The sequence below is a fragment of the Phacochoerus africanus genome, chromosome 1 (genome assembly GCF_016906955.1).
Source record: "Phacochoerus africanus isolate WHEZ1 chromosome 1, ROS_Pafr_v1, whole genome shotgun sequence".
NCBI classification, from domain to species: domain Eukaryota; kingdom Metazoa; phylum Chordata; class Mammalia; order Artiodactyla; family Suidae; genus Phacochoerus; species Phacochoerus africanus.
Window position 1 is genome coordinate 219,696,187 of NC_062544.1, and position 14,444 is coordinate 219,710,630.

The window sequence follows — 14,444 nt, forward strand, 5'->3', positions numbered from 1 at the left end:
AGCCCTAGAATCTCACCAAATAAAATGGGACCCAAAATGTGTGCTATTGGAAAAAGCTTTTCATGAGGTTCTAGCACTGTGCTGCCCAGTATGGTAGCTACTAGCCATGTAGGGCTTTTGAGCAGTTGATATGTGTCCATCTGAATTGAGATGTTCTATTATGTGTAAATCACATACTGGATTTCAAAGCTTTAGAATGGAAAAAGTATATTAAAAATATATGTGATGGCATTTGAAGTACCTAAGTTCTTTAGGATATGAATCCAAAACAAACCCAGTTAAACAGATTTCCACTCAGTCAGATTAATGAGTGGTGATGGGGAAGAGGTTCCTATGGATTTTCCTGATAAGCTACATTGTCTATGGAGCATAATAAAAGCAAGCCAACAAAATAAAACAAGTGTAATCACTTTTGGTAGGAAAATGAAAACAGTAAGTCAATTGTTAAGGGCTAGGAAACAAGTGCTCTTAAACCTGAAAAAAAAAAAAAAAGTTTTTTTCTGTGCAAGGACACCTTTATAAAGAAATACTGTCAGGTAACTAAAGATGTTCTCACTAAATATGGTTCTCAGAGCCCAGTTGAGGACTCTTTTCTAGGTCTGGGGACATTGGTACATGAGCAATCGTTACCTACCTACCGATTTCCTGAAAACTAGGACTTGAGGAGATTGGGCTGTGCAGTTAAGTTCTCTTGGGTTTGGGAAGATCTGGGAATATACTCAGCATAGAAAGATGATCAAGGTCAGTTTGTGGACTTCAGTTATTCGAGCCACATATTTCCTAGCCACATCTTACATATTACTAAAATCATGGCAAAATCACTTCCTTTCAAATATTTTTGAGTTCCCAATGAACACATGAAGTTTCCACTAAGACATAATACTAAAGTAGTTATTATCACATAAAGCAGATTTTTTACAGATAGATCATCTTATCTTTCCTATTGCTATAACTCCTGTTTTTTTTTTAAACTCTAGTTTTTCATTTCTTAAGAAATCTCCCTCCTAATAAGTGTAAATGTAGCACGTATTATTTAAATAGAAATTTTCAGATATATCATTTAAGAAAGTAAGACATACTAAAATTTTGCAAAAACAGAGTAAATAATCATCAAGCTAAAAACTCAATTGTGACATAACATTTTAATGTCTTCTAATTTAAAAGAAAAATTTTGAATGACTAAAAGTGAGCTTAGAGGAGAGTACACACATTTTACCCCCCTCTAAACCTAAGCATGTCTGGGAGTTAAGTCATTATTTTCAAACAAGACTGGAATGGCCTTCTTCAGAAATTTCTGAAAAGAGTTTGAGGAAGAGAAACCAGATAAAGAAATAACAAGAAATATGTAACAGAATAAGCAGACCATAAATGGCTGTTTTTATTTTTTTTTTCAAAACTTTCTCCTTCACTACTTCTTGGCTTACAAATCTACTCATGTTTCCACTATATATATATATATATATATATATATATTTTGTCTTTTTAAGGCTGCACCTGCAACATATGGAGGTTCCCACACTAGGCGTCCAATCAGAACTATAGCTGCCGGACTATGCCACAACCACAGCAATGCCAGATTCGAGCCATGTCTGTGATCTACACCACAGCTCACGGCAATGCCAGATCCTTAACCCACTGAGCAAGGCCAGGGATTGAACCTGAGTCCTCATGGATGCTAGTCAGATTTGTTTCCCCTGAGCCACAATGGGAACTCCCATGTTTCCACTATTTAAAAAAAAATTATTATTCTAATGTTTTTTACAACAATAAAACCCCCTTCAAAAACCTAGTTTTGCTCTTGAACTACTTTCCTGTCTCTCATCTTTTTTAACCAAAATTTCCTGAAAAAATACCTTCAGGAATTGGCAAAATTTTTTAAAAGGGCCAGATAGTAAATATTTTAGGCTTTGTAGGCCATGTGGTCTCTGGGGCAACTACTCAACTCTGCCCTGTTGTGCACAAGTCTCCACAGGCAATAAGCTAATGGGTGCGGCTGCATTCCAAAAACCTTTGTTGTGGACATTGAAATGTGAATTTCATATAATTTTCACATATCATTAAATATTCTTCTCTGATTTCAACAATTTGAAAATGTAAAAATCCATTTTAGCTTGAAGGCTGTATAATATCAGATAAGGGGAGAGCAGGGTAGGTATGTCCCAGGGCAGTTGTTTGTCAACCCCTGATCAACCCACTGCCTGCCTCTCTCCTTGCTTCCTGGCCTCAATTTGCTCTGAAGATTTGCCTTCTCAAAGATCTCCAATATCCTACTAGGTGCCAGATCTAGTGTTTTTTCTTTTTTCTTATTTACATTTTTTTCTTGTACCCAAATTCTTTGACCTTTCTGCTCTACTTCTTGACCATCATTTTTGTAGTCTTCTATCCTTTGTTTTGATACTCTCCATTCCTTTTCATTTCATGAAGTTATGCTACACTCATGCATTTCCTATCTCTCTGATGACCGCTCAATATTCTTTGCTGGATTTTCTTTCTTTCTTCTACTACATAAAAGTAGATATGCAGACTTTCAGTTTTTGCCCCTAGATCAGGCTATTTTTCCTCTTTTTTACACTGTCTTCTCTGATGATTTCATTCACTGCCACAACTTTCACTAACACATTTACATAACTAGTTTCCAGAGCTGGATCTTCTACCGCTATCATTTAAGACTCCAGACCTTAAATTGCTTGCTAACCTTCTTTAAGCTGGCATATAAGTACCTCACTTTTCAAACATTCATTCTCATACTTCTCATTATCAGTCTTTCCAAATTCTCCTGACTTTTATCTGCTAATGACATCAGTTTTATCCAAGTTCATGAAAAAAAAAATTAAGTTCCAACCCTGAGACTTCATGACCTCCATTACTTTTCATGACTAATCGGTTTTATATTCAGCAAATTTCCCTCAATTATCCCTCCCATCTGTTTACACCTAGCCTTCAATATAGCTACCACTTCAGTTTAAAAGCACATCCCCAAACTCTCCCTCCATGTATTTCTTTTTGTTTGTTTTTGTCTTTTTGCCTTTTTGCCTTTTCTAGGGCCGCTCCCATGGCATGTGGAGGTTCCCAGGCTAGGGGGCGAATTGGAGCTGTAGCCGCCAGCCTACACCAGAGCCACAGCAATGCAGGATCCAAGCCATGTCTGTGACCTACACCACAGCTCATGGCAATGCCAGATCCTTAACCCACTGAGTAAGGCCAGGGATCGAACCTACAACCTCATGGTTCCTAGTTGGATTCATTAACCACTGAGCTATGACAGGAACTTTTTTTTTTTTGCTCCCTGTATTTCTTAATGCATAGCTAGAGCAAGTTAATTACCTGCTTTAAAACCTAATTTTCTATTAATTTATTAATGCCAAACTCATTAGCCTGTCATTAAAGGCCCTGAACAATTTGCCCCAATCAACCTTTTCTCCCAACAACTCCTTTTTTATATCACATATTCAGCTCATAACTTTGAACTCTGGGGAGATTCAACCCTATGTTTTCTCTCTTAGAACATACATGTTCTTTGTGTTATAATTACTTGGGTATCTGTCTTAGTTCCCTAACATGAGAGTAAATTTATTAAGGATTAGGACTATGTCTTTACTAATTTTTATATCCTTCACAGGCCTAGCATAATACTTAACAGTCTCAGTGATTTTGTAATTGAATGAGGTATTAAAATGAATGACACTGACTCCTACATAGTATATGTTTCTTAAGTGTTTGATGAACAAATAAAATTTAGGTAGTGCTTTTCTGCCCCTGCCCCTGAGGCGTTCCCAGGCCAGGGATTGAACCCTTGCCACAGCAGTGATAATGCCAGATCTGTTAACTGCTAGGCCACAAGGGAACTCCTAGGTATTCTGTGTCTCCACAATTTTATTTCAGTTCACTAACTGTACAATGAAATCTCTCAGCTGATACCTTATTAAGTACTCACAAGGTACAGACTTCCGGTTACAAGAGAGCTCTGGGAGCCTAATGTATGGCATGGCGACTATAGTGAACAAGACTGTATACTTGAAAGTCACTAAGAGACTCGCCATACATGTATAAAAGGGTAACTCTGTGAGGTGAGGGATGTGCTAACAAACTCATTGTGTTAATCATTTCACAACATATACATGTATCAAAATGTAAGGTTGTGCAACTTAAACACACAATGTTATTTGTCAATTATATCTCAATAACCCTGGAAAAATTAAGTGATGACTTTTGGTCTACTATTCAGTGTTGGTGTCACTTTTTGCTAGACTTGCAATATCAGGCAAATTTAAATTTATTAACATATGTAAAATGGAGGATGTAAAAATAATACTTTATTATCCTATGTCCTTTAGAAGATATAAGGATGAAATTTCATTCTGTAGGGAAAATTCTTGTGTGAACTATGAACAGAGTTAAAGGTAATAGTTCATTTCTTTTCCTTGTAGTTTATTCATCTTTATATTTATGGTACCTGCATCTGGGAGATACCATTTGCTCAATAAATGTTTGTTGAATGAATTGTGAATGCCTGAAGAATCACTCTTTCCTTGATATCTATATCTATCTATCTATCTATCTATCTATCTATCTATCTATCTATCTATACACACACATATATATTTCACAATGCAAAGCATTTTTAGCCAAAAAATCCCCCAAAATAAAAAACTGAAACCCTCCTCAAATTTTTGAACAATGAAACATTCACAAACATTGTGAAACAATGATCTCAGGTTGCATCTTGACCACATCTTGCACATTATACATACACTTTTCGTAACTGTACCTTGTTTGCACTGTTATGATTACCAGATAATTTATGAAGAAGGCAAGTACCTCATTATCATGATATGCCCATTGGCACAAAAGCATGCCAAGCAGGCACTGTTACACATGACCACCACGTTGGCTTGCAGTATAAAAGATGTCTCAGTGATGTTATGAACATAGAGGCAAGTCTGAGACGGCAGTGAGAAGACTTTGGCTTGTTTTTCTGAGCAGATTATTGTATACTGATGATCTCCTATTTCTTGGGTTAGAGAGGGGAAGTTCATGACCAGTTTCCTTCTCCAAGATTTCTCATTTTCATCTATGTTGTTTGGATCCCTCCAAACTTCATATGGCGGTTGAATTAATCCGCCAGTTCGGTCCATACAGGAGAATGTTAGGACAGCTCCTTTTAATGAGAGGAATGTACCTATAAAAACAATTTCATATCAGTGGCACATGAAATTCTTTCTAAAATAGCTGCTATTCATTTATGGATAAATGTTTTATATTATGATAATTTCTATCTACACTGTCATAATATTGCAGTATTATCTATAAATCAGTAGATTTGTGAGTTCATCAGTTGTAATAACTTGGAATCATCAAAGATAAAATCAAAAAGGAGTCTAAGACATCAACCTGTCAAATCCTGTCATTATAGTAATAAGAAAACAGAGAACCAGAAAGATGATGAGACTTGGACCAGGTCACATAGCAAGTTAGTGGCTGAGCCTGGACTAGAACTCAGGTTTTCTGATTCCTAATCCAGTATTCTTTCTCTATCCTATATAGTATTCCTTAAAAATCCTTTTCTTAAAAAGCATATTTTAGAAAATTTATAATTTTAATTTATTGAATAATATCAATTGAAAAAAGTCATTCCATCTGATTTCATTTCTTGATAGTCTCATTTGCTAGAAAATGCTACTTTTCTTCTTTTAAAAGTGAACACTTAGAATATTTCATGAAATTTCAATATCTAGAGTTCATGTATTAAAAAACTCGGAATTACCTTTGGCACTTAGGCAGGCTCATACATGTTTATATGGGAAAATGTTTTACTCACCTGGATTCTACAAGTTTGGATATCCATGCCAGATTATTACCTATGGGTGATTTTTACCATTCCCAGAGACAGGATCCTATAAAGCTTAGGAAGTAACTTGGGATAGACTGACCTTTGGACAATACTGTATTATTAATCTTTTCTAACTTAAAAAAGCTTAGGCAAGCCCAAATTATAGACACCACTATTTCAGTAATATATATTACAAAGTAAGCTTAATTTAAGGGCGTCTATAATAAGATCATAAGAATTCAGTCCACAGTAAATAATTCACCACACAATTAATGAAGATTTTCTTCTTAAAAAATGTCTTGGGAGTTCCCTTGTGGCTCAGTGGATTAAGAATCCGGCATTATCACTTTCCCGGCTCTGGTTACAGCTGTGGTGCAGGTTCAGTCCCTGCCCTGGGAATTTCCACATACTATGGGCATGGCCAAAAAAATCTGTCTAACTGGCTAGAAGTGTAACTTACTCCAGCTCTCTGAATTACCAGCTTTCTCCACAAAGCTTTATTTAGTCAATCAACAAATATTTACTGAGGGTTTACTATGTGTTCTAGGCTCTGTTTTAGGCACAGGGAATGAAATAGTGAATAAAACAGATAAAAATCTCTACCTTCACAGAACTTACTTTCTATGATAGAGACAGACAATATATATGATAGATACATATATACATATGGATATTAGATAATAATAAGTGCTAAGGAAAAAATAAAGCATAAAAGGGAATAGAAACTCATGGAAAACAGTGTAATTAAATTTTAAATAGAGTAGAAGGTGTTAAGGACTAAATGTTTGTGCTTCTCCCCTCCCAAAATTCATGCATTAAAGCCCTAATCTTTCTCCCCAGTATGGATATATTTGAAGATGGGGCCTCTAAGGAAACAGTCAGGTTAAATAAGGTCAAAAAGTTGAATCCCTCATCTGGTAGAATTGGTGTCCTTATAAGAAAAGACATCCAGAGACCAAGAGTTCTCTCTCATTCTTTCTCTCTCCCCTCCTCACTCTCCACACCTAAGAAAGGCCATGTAAGCACATAGTGAGAAGGCAGCTGTTCTGCAACTTAAGGAGAGAGCGCTCACCAGATACTAATGCTGCTGGTACATTGATTTGAGACTTTCAATCTCCAAAAGTGTGAGGAAATAAATTTCTGTTAAGTCAACCAGTTTGTGGTGTTTAAGGCAGCCTGAGCAGTTCTATACAGAAGGAAAACCTTGGCATCATACTGTGGGAATTAAGGCTCTGGGAACCAGCATATTCTGGCTGCTGTGATTATCCTTTATCCTCACATCTGTTAGCATCCATGAAACTGGCAAGCTAACTTTATTAGCTTGGGAGTAAAGTAAAATCTCAAATTCTTTACAAAACTTGACTTTCTAGAGTAGTTAAGGGCAACTTAGATGAAATCAGAGAGATAATATGGAGCCAGGTCATGTAGGTTTTTTCCATAGGACAAAATAAAGATAGACTTAAATTTGGTATGAGATGGGAGGATTTTGAGAGTGACATAATCTAATTTTCATTTAACGGGATTAATCTTTCTCCCAGGCATATCCTAAAGGGAGTCAAGGCTGGAAGAAGGGAGAGCAGTTAAAAGGTTAGTACAATAATCCAGGTGAGAAATGGACTGAGGCTTCCTCAAAACAGGTAGTAATACACAACAGTGAGAACCAGTCAGAATCTGAGTTATGTTATAAAAAACAAGCCAACAGAATATGCTAATAAATTGGATTTAGATTGTGAAAGAAACATAGTAGTCAAGATTGATTCTAATTCTTTTGACTTTAGGAACTGGAAGGATGGAATGCCTTTAATAGCTGTGGGAATGGCTGTGGGAGAAAGGAAAGGAATATTAGGAACTCAGTTTTGGACTTAAGTTTGAGATACTTATGAGAGATCTCAGTGGGATGTCAAAAAACTGGACATCTATGTCAGGAATTTGGGGATAGGTCCAGACTATAAATGTAAATATATGACCCATTAGATTATAAATGACATTTAAAGTCATGAGGCCAGCTGATTTCATGTAGGGCTTAAATATAAATAGAAAACAGACGTTTAAGGAGTTAGTCTTGGGCATTCTTACGTTTTAAGTCCAATGAAATGTGGAGGAACCAGCGAAGAGGATTGAGAGGGAATGGCTATAAAGATAGGAAGAAAACTAGGTAAAGTATTCTGGAATCTAAGTGAAATGTCTTAAGGTAGAGTAATGGTAAACTGTGCAGTATGTTGCTGTTATGTCTGGTAAGATGTGCCCTGAGAATTGGCCATTGCACTTAGCAATAAGGTAAGTGGTGACCTATGCAGAAGTTTTTGTTGATTGGTGTAGGAGAAAGTTTGATTAGAATGCACTCGAGAGAGAGTAAAACTGGAAATAGCAAAATACAACCATTTCAAGGAATTCTGCACTAAAGAAGAAATGAAATATGACAATGTAAGAGAAACAGGTTGAAGGCAGGTTTTTCTCTTTTAATGGGAGATATAATGGCATGTTTGTATCCTGTTGTAATAGAAAGAGAAATATTTATTGTAATTATGTAATGGAAACAGGAAAATTGCTGGACTGACTTTCTCATGTAGGTGAAAGGGAGTAGAATCTAGTGTACAAATGGAGACGTTTACCAAGTCAAAGTCATCATAACAGGACAGAGGATGGACCATGAAGATACAGAGAGGTTGGTAGATGTGGTGGCAGCTGTTGGTGTTCTTATCTGATTGTTTCCATTTTCTCAGTGAAAGAGGCCACATGGTCATTAGCTGAGATGGAAAACAGTGGAGGAGGTACTGGAGCTCTGAGGAGAGTGGAGAAAATATGTAACTGTTTTTCAAGAGGGTGGAGGAAGGGAAGAGAATTCTGACTACAGCAGCACAGGAGCCCACTTGAGGTTATTGATGATTTAGTTCAAAATGAGACGATTTAGTCTGGTTATATTTTTCTCTAGCCATATAAGTGACACAGGTATAGAAATAAAGTAGGTAGAATTAAATTTAACTGAGGTTGTGATTAAGCTGAATATGTGTGATATTATGATTTATGATAAATATATATTTGGTCTTTATCCCTGTTTCTGGCACAGAGCCTGCTGGCAATTTCCTAAGTGATGAGCGCAACACAAGTGTCTTCTGTTATGTTAATGAGGTGACTGGGGTCTCACGTGAGCGGGTGGGCGTTGGTTTCCAGGGGAACCAAACACTGATGATTAGAAGGTTTTCAGCACCACCCCCGACCCCCATCTGGGGCAAGGAGAGACATTGGAGATTTAGTTCTACCACTAATTTAATCAATCACACCTGGGTAATGAAACTGCCAGTAAAAACCGAAGAGGAGGCAGTTTGGGTTGACAAGCAGGTAGAAGTGTGGGAGGAGCAGTACTCCAGGAGAGGACGTGGAAGTGCCATTTCCCTTTCTGCATACCTTGCCCTGCGCATCTCTTCCGTCTGGATGGTCATCTATATCAGTTCACACTGAAGTGGCAAACAGTAAGTAAACAATTTTTCAGAGTCCTGTAAGCCATGCTAGCAAATTAATCAAACCCAAGGAGGTGCTTATGGAAACCTTGGGTTTACAGCCAGTTGGCCTGAATAGGTGACGACTTGTGATTGGCATCTGCAAGAGGGCGAGGGGACGATCTTGCTGATTGAGCCCTCACACTGTGGTGTCTGATGCTATCTCCGGGTACTGTCCAAAGTGAGTTCAATTGTGGAACACCCAGCTGGTATCTCAGAGAATTGCTTGTATATCTGGTGTCAGAGTGTGAGTGTGGTAGAAACATGGGAGGTGGAAGGACTGTTTTTTGTTTTTGTTTTTTCTCTGTGCAGGTGGGAAGAACTATAGGGTTTTCCATCCCAGCATGCAAAATTGCATCTGTATGATCATCATCACCTGTGGCTTGTTAAAAACAAATTCTAGACCTATTGAATTAGAAACTCTGGGAGTGGGGCCCAATTATCTGAGTTGTAACAAACCCTTCAAGTGATTCTGATAGAGGCTAAAGTAGCTACTGGAATGAATAATCTCTAGGTGCTTTTTCACTCTAAAATTCAGTGATTTAGTGATGTAGTTCAAATTCCCATATAATGGATTAGAATTTGTTATTAAGGCAACAAAGATAAATTAGTATGAAAAGATTCCTTTAAAAGAGAGAAGTGGACTTTGTTGAGAGGTTTTATTTTATTTTTATTGGCGTATAGTTGATTTAGTGTTTTTAGTCAATTTCTGCTGTACAGCATAGTGATGTTGAGAAGTTTTTTGATTACTGATTCAATCTCATTATTAGTTAAAAGTTTGTTTGGATTTTCTGTTCCTTCATGATTCAGTCTTGGTAGAGTATATATTTCCAGGAATTTATTCATTTCTTCTAGGTTACCCTACTGTATTAAGAACTACATATCTAGATCATTGGATTTTCACCAAAAAAATACACTTTTAAGATCTCTCCATAAGAGAAGGGATTCTGACAGAAATTTGCATTCATGACAACAGCACATAGCAAAAAAGGTGTGTGAAATTTCATTTGTTTTCGATAGCACTTGAAGAGAATTTTACTTTGCTTTTTCAATTCAATGGATTAAAAATATCTAAAAAAAAAAAACTTAATAGCTTCCTAGGTATGTTAATCTAGCTATTGAGGGTTTAGAGTCTATACTTTATATACTCAGCCGTTTCAAGTGACAGTATATCTACTATGGAGAAAATATAATGTCTACAAACTCAATATGACAAGTAATAACAACTGTAAACACCTAACAGGGCTGTTTCCTATAAGTGGAGAATGTGTATGTTTGTTTTTCTGTATTAGGCCATGATTATATTTGTTCCGTCAAGTATAATCATTATGTTTGAACTATATCCTTATTGTATTAATTTTAGGGTGGTTACTAAGAGAGATAATGCATGAATTTCACAAATGTTTAAAATATACATATATTATATGGAAAGACCCTAACTAAATAATATAATGAAATTTCTCAAGATTTAGACTTAAGATTAAAAACTGCACTCTTTTCGGTTTAACTAAATTATCTCCAGATTTTGTCTTAGCTAGTTTCATTTTACTGTGAGATAGCACAATAACTCACTTTTACACTTGCATAAATTAATTGCTCTTCATCAGAGAGCTGGACTTGAAAGGAATTAAATGCTGGCAAGTAAGTTTGACAGAGAGAGTAGAGGGTAAATCTAGGAGATATTTCTGTCAAAAGGCAAAGGACAACAGAAGAAACAAAAAGAATAGTTAAAAAGGCAAGAAAATCATACTCTGTTGAGAACATACATGTGAAAACAATTATACCTAAGCTTATATAATATGTAATCAAAAACGGAGTAACTTAAAATCATATCCTTAATATACAAAAGGAGGAAAATCTAGAGAAAATATGAGGTATGTCCATTTACACTAACCTTTATCTCTTTTACATTTAAAATTTTTATTTATCAGCTGTTAAGTGAGGCACATGTTCATGTTTTTATTAAAGTTGTGACACTAAAATATTTTAACTACGATTAAGTTAAACACCTTTCTCTTTCCCTTCTAGTTTTTTTTTTTAGTTAGGTGATATTATAATGAATAGGGATTTCAGAAATCTGGACAAGGGGAAATTAAGATGGAGGTACATTTAGTTTGAGTTTAGTGGGATTTATTTAGGTGACTGACAGTCACTACCAAGCTTAGGCTACCATTCCTATTCCAGGTATAGGAATGACTTCAGGAAAACTCCTATTACCCTGATGCAAATCAGCATTAATCTCACATGAAAGAGTAGGGCTGAAGATCATATTATAAATTATATATTAGCTCAATATTAGATATATAGAGATGCAGAACAAATGAGATTTAAAATGAAATATATAAAGCCAAAAGCCAATGTAGAAAATTCTTGCAAGTCTTACAGCTTCCAAGAAACTTGATAGAGGTTTCCAAAATTTTGACAACATAAAAGTTCATATGACTTTTACCAGTGAAAGATTATTGACAGGGGGCAAAGAGAGAAAAGAGAAGTGAGGAAGGAAGACTAGCTGGACCAGGAAGCTGGTGCTGGGAAGTAGTAGGAAATTGGAGAGGTAGAATAAAGCTGTGCCTCTAGAGAACATTGATTACCAAGATTTCTAAGAAATTGCTTCAATGGGTAAGTGAACGATAGCAAAGAATATGGTGCATAGAAATTAGATGATGAAGACAATACTGGAATAAGACCAGCCCAGAGGCCATAAGTAAAAGGGATCAGAAAAGAAACTGAAGTGATGGAAGTCACTTAGGTAGTATCATGGCACTATTAACAGAAATAGGGAGAATGGCAAGAAAGAACCAGTTTGGTAAGAATGAGTTTATTATGGATGAGTTTACATCTTGCATTTGATCATGGCGCATGAAAATAATTTTCTTAATAAAGCAGTGGTAGGCACATTGTGTAGCAGAATTGATAATTACAGAATTCGTACCTGGCAGCACAAAGCATTAAGTAGAAATGAAATAAAATATAAAATGAGTCTCAAAAAATTAGAGAGGTAGGAAACTTTTGGAGGTTGAATATGTTTATGGCATAGACTGTAGTCATGATTTCATGGATGTATACTTATCTCCAAACTCATCAAATTGTATACATTAGATAAGTGTAGCTCTTTGTATGACAATCATTTTTCAATAAAGTGGCTTTAAAATTTAGAATCTCAGCAAATTTCTCACAGAATTACTGTTGGAGAGTAAAATTCCTAGGGGCACAGATGTGGAGAGGGAGAGGGAACAGAAGGGGGAAAGTTTGCTGGTGGCAGAATTTTTTAAAATTTTCCTCTGTATTTTGATTTTTCACAATTACCAAATTTAAGCACCAGTATTTGGGAGGAAAAAAAAAAAAAAAAGCACTATCACAATTTAGTCACCACCTCCCCCCCCCCCAAAAAAAAAAATTCTAGTGATGTAGGAAGACTTTTTCCAACTACTTAACGTGGTTTTAGGTCCTCTTATTTTCCTGTTTGCTTTTCCAGCCTCCACTAACACCACTCTATCTCTAGGCTTTAGCTGTGCCATGTCTTCTTCACCTCTAGGGTTTTACTCATGCTGTTCTGAATTACTGTTAAACAGCAGGACTGTGCACATCTCCCTTCCAAACCTGTCCCACTTGGGGTGGCTGCTTTGATGGGGAGGTTTCCCCCAAAACACCCCTCCAGTGCTGCAACAGGATTCTTTACTCTCCTTATTGTAATTTTCTGTTTACTTTTGTTCTTCCCTAAAATAATCTGAGAATAAAGATCATTCTGTGTCCTGATCACCGAAGTATATCCCCAATGTCTAATTAAGTAGCATGAGTTTGGGAAATGTTTGCTGAATGAATGGATGAATAGATTTCAAAATGGATTGTATTCAACTCTGAGGTAATTGCTAGACTCTGGTAATTTTCCTAGGCCAGCTGACAAAAAGTAATTTAGCAGTGTTTTGACAGAAAAAATATTGAGGGCCTGAGAGCGTATCACCCACTTTAGCACTGACAACAGAAGAGGGAAATGCCTCCAATTCCAAGCCTTTTAGAATGGTTCCCATAATTGAGGGCAGTTCTGATAGGGTAGTGGCTACTGAATAGGGATGGGAAGGATAGTAGATCCTGGGAAGAAGGTGAAGAGAGAGTCGAGAAATGACCTGTGAGCAAGGAGGGGAACAGTTTTCTACTTTGAGTAAGTTTTCTGTCATCTTGATACTTTCTTATGAAACTACCTTCCTTTCTTATTGTCATAAATATGGCTTCCAATTAGGCTTTTTCTCTTTCCATGGTTTATTATAAAACAGATTTTAACCTCGCCTCATAGTGTTCTCCCCCGTAAGTGCTGCTTTTTTAAGTTACTAGGCTTAATTTTTTTAGAGTAGTATTAGGTTTACAGAAAATAAAGCAGATAGTACAGAGCATTTCCACATGCCCCCTTGTCCTTTCCATTGTTATTAACATCTTGTATTAGTGTGTGCATTTGCTACAGTTGATGAAGTGATGTTGATATATTAAAGTCTTGAAAGAATGGGAGAACACTGACAAAGAAACTTGGAGAAGATTTCTCCTCCCATCTTTTATTTTATTTTTTTGTCTTTTGTGTGTTGCACCTGCGGCATATGGAAGTTCCCAGACTAGGGGTCGAATCTGAGCTGTGGCCACTGGCCTACATCACAGCCACAGCAACGCCAGATCCGAGCTGCACCTGCAGCCTACACCACGGCTCACGGCAATGCCAGTCCTTAACTTACTGATCAAGGCCAGGGATAGAAACTGCATCCTCATGGATGCTGGTCATATTCGTTTCCGCTAAGCTACAATGGGAACTCCAGCCTCAACGGGAACTCTGATCTTTCTTTAAATACATAAGAAGTTTCCAAATATTGATAAATCAAATGTCAAAATATTAAGTTAAATCTATACTTCGTTTGTATTTTGCCGTCACTTTAAGTCTTTGCTAAGAATGTAAAAGAGCTTTCTATAGTACTGAGAGATCCATTATATTAGTTCCAGAGACTACTTTATTTCTATGCTTGTGGCATAAAAAAAACCCACGTTTGTTAGAATATCTCTTATTAGAAAGTTGTCTTTCACTTATAGTTGTAAACTTGTGTATACAGGAGTTTGATTTTTACCTTTAAATGTTAGGA

General features: G+C 36.4%; 1 protein-coding gene across 1 annotated transcript in view; it reads right to left on the reverse strand.

The window, feature by feature from the left end:
• The window catches only part of STXBP5L (syntaxin binding protein 5L), a 325,555-nt gene that overhangs the window by 11,487 nt on the left and 299,624 nt on the right, over nt 1-14,444 (reverse strand). Inside the window, 1 exon segment of the mRNA XM_047752829.1 lies at nt 4,819-5,179. Within this exon segment, the coding sequence (XP_047608785.1) occupies nt 4,819-5,179 (361 nt within the window).